This window comes from Hipposideros armiger, unplaced genomic scaffold (assembly GCF_001890085.2).
Source record: "Hipposideros armiger isolate ML-2016 unplaced genomic scaffold, ASM189008v1 scaffold_1030, whole genome shotgun sequence".
NCBI classification, from domain to species: domain Eukaryota; kingdom Metazoa; phylum Chordata; class Mammalia; order Chiroptera; family Hipposideridae; genus Hipposideros; species Hipposideros armiger.
The window spans coordinates 480,087-486,469 of NW_017732380.1; the positions used below are offsets into that span (position 1 = coordinate 480,087).

The 6,383-nt window shown below is 39.5% G+C and overlaps 1 protein-coding gene across 1 annotated transcript in view; it reads right to left on the reverse strand.

The window, feature by feature from the left end:
* Positions 1-6,383, reverse strand: part of LOC109376008 (integrator complex subunit 4-like) — a gene marked incomplete at its 5' end in the record, with an annotated part of 80,706 nt that overhangs the window by 36,071 nt on the left and 38,252 nt on the right. Inside the window, one exon of the mRNA XM_019631647.1 lies at positions 4,785-4,923. Coding sequence (XP_019487192.1) covers positions 4,785-4,923 — 139 coding nt within the window. The remainder of the gene's footprint in view (positions 1-4,784; positions 4,924-6,383) is intronic.

Here is a 6,383-nt window from a genome sequence, read left to right on the forward strand (position 1 = left end):
ATAAATGCTGTAAGAAGTACTAGGAGTTAGAATCAGAAAACCTGATTCAAAATTGCAAATTCTCAACCACCTACTTTTGCTATCTCTATGACTTCAGATAAGTCATTTAATTATTCTGGAGCTCAATTAATTCACCTAAAAAACTGGTTATTATGAAGACAGTTATTACTACATATTATTTAACAGCCATTTCCCCCATCTTCCTTACCAAGAGAACCATGATTTTACTCAGGTATCGGGTAGATAGCAAAGTGCTCAGAGGAAGGTAGGCCCAGCCCAAGGGTTCAACCACAAGTGGTCTAAACCCATCGTGGCAATCCCATTCCCATCTTTCAGTGACTGGTGTGCAGGAAATCAAGTTACCCAGCTGTGGTCAAGGAAGTCTGCTCCAGAGCTTCTTAGGTGTCTGTCATATAGTAACAACTCAACTGGATATTAGCTAGCTATTAACTGGCTATTAGTTAACTAATATGACTACATGAAGGTCCTTTATAAGCTATAAAGAACTATGCATGAGCTGGTAATTACGTATCTTGATCACTTTTTATTTATTAAGTTCTGGTTTCAAAGGTATGCCTAAGTGAAAAGACTTATAAATCTTAATTTCTGTTCTCAATGAGTTTATAATCCAGCTAAGGCAAAGATAACTAACACGAGGTAATAAACTATAAAATGAATGATGCTTTTCTTTCCATCTGTCAAAAGTAAAAGAGATTATTACGATCGAAGAAAGTTTCACAAAGGAGATGGGAATTCACCATCTCCTATTCACCAGGGACTAGAGAATAGGCAGGTTGGCAAAAGAGAGGAACGCCACAAACAAATTCATGGATATATGGGGTATGAAAGGCATTTAAACACTTGGTATTGTTAGGGAAGTACACTTTTCCCCAGTCCTGTTTTTCCTTCTGTGTGGAAAGAACTTAATTCACAAATACTCTGACCTCTCTCAGCCCTTTCACTCACTGTGCCTCAGGGGACATTGTAAAGGTTGCAGTCCGGCCTTCAGGTGCCACTCCTTTATTTTATCTCTCATTCAATTCAGATCTCAGGTGGAGAATACAAGAGCTATTAATCTGGTCCCCTCAGAGACCCCTAAGCATCTGAGACTCTNCCTTACAATCTCTAAACATGAAATTTACAACTGTCTCTCAGTAGTTTGGGAGAATAACAAGGAGTGTCAGAAAATGCAAAATGAGGGCCGTCCAATGATCACAATGCCAACATGGGCCAGTGAAGCAACGTCCTCCACAACTAGACTGAAGAACAAAAGGACAGCAACTTGTCTGTTCCCCTTCCTTGATTACCCAACACTGTTCCCTCCCTCAATTCCCCAATAAAATCTTTAAAAAAAAAGAAAAAAGAAAATGCAAAATGAGTACAAAATCTGATGACTTTTCAAAAGCTCTCTTCATCCCTGCACCCAGATGATTATAAATGACAAACATTTTATTTCCACCTCTTTAGCTGCCAGACTAGTTTGCGGGCTACGGAACAGGCACTATGCCTTAGAGACATTAAAAGATGCACAGCAAAAGAAGGGTTTTAAAGCATTTAACCGAGAAATCCCATGTTCTTTAGGGCTGTTGTTTAAAAGAATTCCCGTAAGAAAAATGTATTTCTATCAATTCCAGGTAAATGAAGCCTCACCTGTTTCAATTCAAATTAGCTGTTTCATTACAAAAGAACAATTCTCTATTATGAAACACTTCAGAAGTGATATGGTTTCTGAAACTGGGGTATGTGTATTCCCAGCAACAGCACCTTAACAGACTTACACAAAAAATACAAACTCTGAAAAATTGGTTCATTATTTGAAAGAGTAGACAAGTAACTATAGCATTCCTTAAAAGACAATCCCCTCCCACCACCAATGAATTTAAACATAATTACATTCATAAAGTTTGGATTGGGTTTACTTACAAACTATTAAGAGCATGTCTAGTGTGTGAAATGAGTCCGTTAGATTTAAATTTTAAAGTAAAATTTCATAAATGTCCAACTATTATCTATGTAGCTGCTAGTCTTAAAATGCTTTCCACGTACCATAATAATCTTTACAAAAGTGCTATGAGCTACATAGTACCCCTGGTTTACAGATGAGGGAGTTGATGCCCAAGATCATGTACCTAGGAAATGATAAAACTAAGACTTGAACCAAGTCCTTTGGATTTTAAATCTTATTATACTAGACGCTTCATGTCATACAAACTGCTAACCAGAAACAGTGGTGTGACCAGACGGGAGGGCTAGAAAGACAGATGTTTTAGTCCAGGACTTGGCTATTCCTATTCCTTGATATGCTCATCTCCCTTCCTCACTTGCCTAATTTCTATTCATTCTTCAGATCATTGCTTAGACCATCCAAGGGTTAGGTGCCCCACTCTGTTCTCCTAGAAGTAAGTTCTCCTGTACTTACAGAGCTATCTTGTGGAAAGCACAGACTGCATTTCGTGTTTACCTAGCTAATGCTCCAACCAGGTTGTAAGGCCCATCGCAGCAAAGACTACTATGTCTTGTTTACTGTCGTGTCCCTTCTGACTAGCATAATGCCAAGCATGGGAGGGGTACTCAAAAAAACATAACAAATGAATGAACCCCAGCTCCCTTACATATTATAAAAATGTGGTAATTCTCATGAGATTATTTTTAAATTAAATGAAATAATGTACCTAAAGTACCTAGAAGAGTGGGCACATAGTGGGCACTTGATAGAGAACAGCTCTTATTATGATCTAGCCAGCAGAGCCATACAAACATCAAATGTACACATCTGGAGGTGAGGTATGGCCAGAAAACAATGCCATCTACAAAAATCTTAAAAATCATCATTCCTGGTTAAATCATCATAGCTAGAGTTTTCAACAAATATTTACTGAGTTCCTATAAGGCACCCTAGGTACAGTGCTGAAGACAAAATAGTTATGTCAAGTTCTAGAAACAAACTAATCATTTCCCAGGGCCTTCACTGAACAGCAGACTTTCTATAGGTGAGACCTTGGTTGGATAAAATGGCTGTGTGGATTATAACACAGGGCAATGTGTATAACGGTGAAGCGTGTTTGTTTCAAACTAGTACTAACACGTAAATGACCAGAGTCCTAAATCAGAGAACCTTTTGTATGAAACTTTGACATTTCACTTTTCAACAACTATGGAAAATGTAACTTCGAAGATACCCAGGGGTCCTCTAATCTAATCTCCACTTGATACACGAATCCCCTTCACTGCTGCATATCACAGAGCACTAATATTAGAATCAAACAAAGCTAGGTTTAAATCTCGGTTCTGCTACTTCTAGAAAAACTGTTTTTACTTCCCCAAATTTCCATTTCGTCTCCGTGAAATGGTAACAATATCTAACTGCAATGTCTGTAAAACACAATAGGTCATCAATAACTACAGCCCCATCTGCTCTCCCTTCCGGATCTTTCACCATCCTGGACACCCTGTTCAGAATGCACTTAAGTTAGAAACACAGCGCCCGGGACTGACCACAACATTAGAACAGTGGTCTGACCAGCTTGAAGCCTAGCAGTATCACCTCATAAAACCCAGATCATGAGGGTCACTCAAACCAAAAAGTATTTACTGAGCACTTACTCATAGCCAGTACTGCAGCTGATGACCAAATTGGCTTCCTTCAGCGCATATTGTACTAGCTTTAGTGCTGAGAGGATAAAATAAAAAGAACTGTCAAGGACAAAACCTAAATGTTTATTTAGGTGGGGCTGAGTCAGGAAGTAGAGCTTATTTTCCTGGGCTCAGGGCCAACAACTTCAGACAGTGTCCTGTAAAACTAATCACTTTGGTGAGGGACCAGAAGAGAAAGAAAATGTGATTGAGGCAACACTTCATGATTAGGGAACTTTTTTCTGTAAAGGGTCACACAGTAACTAGTTTACGATTTGCAGGCCCTGTGGTATCTGAGGGACTACTCAACTCTGCCATTGTAGCGTGAAAGCAGCTGTAGATAATACCTAAACGAATGGGTGTGGTCGTGTTTCAATCAAAACTTATTTACAAAAGCAGATAGATATTGCTTTTGCTAAAGGCAGACAAATGGGTTTCAGTTCTTTTCATATCATTCAGGATGTTCTACTAAGGTCTGGCAGGGTCTGCTGGTTGTTCCCCAATTTCCTCCCCTTCCTCCTGAGCACTGGTCACCCAGAATAAAGACTACATTTTCTGGCTGCTTGCAGCTAGATATGGCCAGCCATGTGACAAGTTCTAGTCAATGTTATGCAAGTAAAACCAAAACATGCAACTTTAGGATTACGGGGGTGGGATGAAAATGATGCCCTTCTCCTGCCCTTTCCTTTTCCTGTAGGAACAGGGAAGGAATTGTTAGAGTTCGGCTCTTTAGGCTGAGGCTGCTTGGTGCACGCAGAAGACGGAGAAATGAGAGAATGAGCATAGGCCCCTGATGATCATCTCAGCTCTGTCCTACCTACAAGAAAAAATTCACCTTTTCCTCTGTCCAAATCAGTTACTTTGCCCTTTCTGTCACCCATCCTAACTAATATACAAGGAAGGAAAAATTAAAAACAGTTTCTTTGTAATTCTTTCTAGTTTTGTACTAATCTGGTCATGAACACAAAGAGTTTTTCTTTGTGATATACTCAAACCACAATCTAATCCAAATATAAACAGCATAAAACCATGTGTGAGTGCAGGTCTACAAGGTCAGCAAAAGCAGCCTAACCAACCCTGGAAATCAAGACAGTCAAGCAGAGCATAACAGCAACATTAGCCCTGTCAAAGGAAAGGGCTGATCACCTCACCTGATGGTGAGCTCGAGCAGCTCCTGGGTGCCCTGAGGGTCCAGGTGCTGAAGGCTGTACACCCTTTCAAGGCTCTGCTGCAGGAACTGATGAGAAGGATCCTCCTGAGGCGTGATGTTGGGGGAAACAGCTGATGACACTAGNGCAGTAATTAAAATCAAATCCCTGCTCTTAGGAGCTTCATTCTAGTGAAAAGACAAAAATACATGACTAAATATATAGATCAGGTAGTGGTAAGTACTACGAAGCAACCATAAAGCCGGGTAAGGAAACAAGCGCTGGGGTAGGTGGGGTGTTTTACACAGGATTATCAAAGGGAACAGCACACACTAAGGCCACGTGTGGAAGCATGTTTGCAAAACAGCAAGGAAGCCAGTGCAGCTGGAGCAGAGGGAGCAAACGGAGAGCAGTGCGAGACGGCGCCCAAGAAGTGGCCTCTTCCCACCCCAACGCCTCCCGCGCCCTCACTAACGTGATTAGAGGTCACCAACACCTTAATGCTACAGTCAGTGGGCATATCCGTTCCACTCTTTGTGATACATCCATAGCATTGTTTGCCACCTCTTTACAACTTTTTAATACAGACAATTTGAAACATGGATAAAAGTAGAAGTAATCAATCCCCGTTTCAACAATTAACTCACAGCCAATCTTGTTTCATCTATACACTTACCCACTCCTCCCAGGTTATTGTAAAACCAATCAGAGAAATCGTAGCATTTCATTGGTAAATATGTCCATAAATATCTCTTTTAAAAAATAATTCATTTTAAAAAACCCCACAAAACCAGTATCGTGCCTAAAAATTTAATAATTCCTTAATATCAAATATCCAGTCAGTACTCAAATTTCCCCAACTGACTACTCAAAAAGTGTTTGCTTGTTCTAATCGGGCTCCAACTAAGGTCCACACATTGCAATTGAGTAATAAGTCCCTTAAGTCTCTTTAAATATGTAAAATCCCATTACATCTCACTATTTCCCCTTGCAATTTCTCCCCTGTATATCCTGTGATGGTAGTTAGATTTAGAGGCTTCACCAGATTCAGGTTCAATTTTTTTTTTTTTAATAAAACCACTTCATAGGTGATACTGTGTTCTTCTCTCAGGAACTATATGATGTCTATTTCTTTTTTGTGATGTGAGTAACCACTGATGTTCACTGCCTATATCTAGTCATTTATTAAAGCTGTAAGACAATGGTATACAAATTCTATCATTCCTCTTCATTTCTATAAAGAGAAACTTCCCCTTCTCAACTAGCTGTTTAACTGGAAGTTTGGTTTCTATAGGGAAAGGGAAGATGTATGCTTGATTCTTTAATCTATCAGTTTTCAAAATAATGAATTGATTACTAAGCATCTTCCAAAGGTGACTAATGCAGTGTTTTGTTTTTTAAGCATCGTTACAAAATCATGAATTTAAACATATTTGCAGTTATAATCTTGAATGATTGCTTCACTTTTGGCCAGTAAGAGGCTATTGAAGTTGTCTCCTGGGTCTTTCTGATATGAGCCTAGATGTCTTTCATAGTTAATATCTGCTTTCTATATGACAAGGTGGTACAAGCTCATCTTGTTCCATTTTCTGCACCAGGACT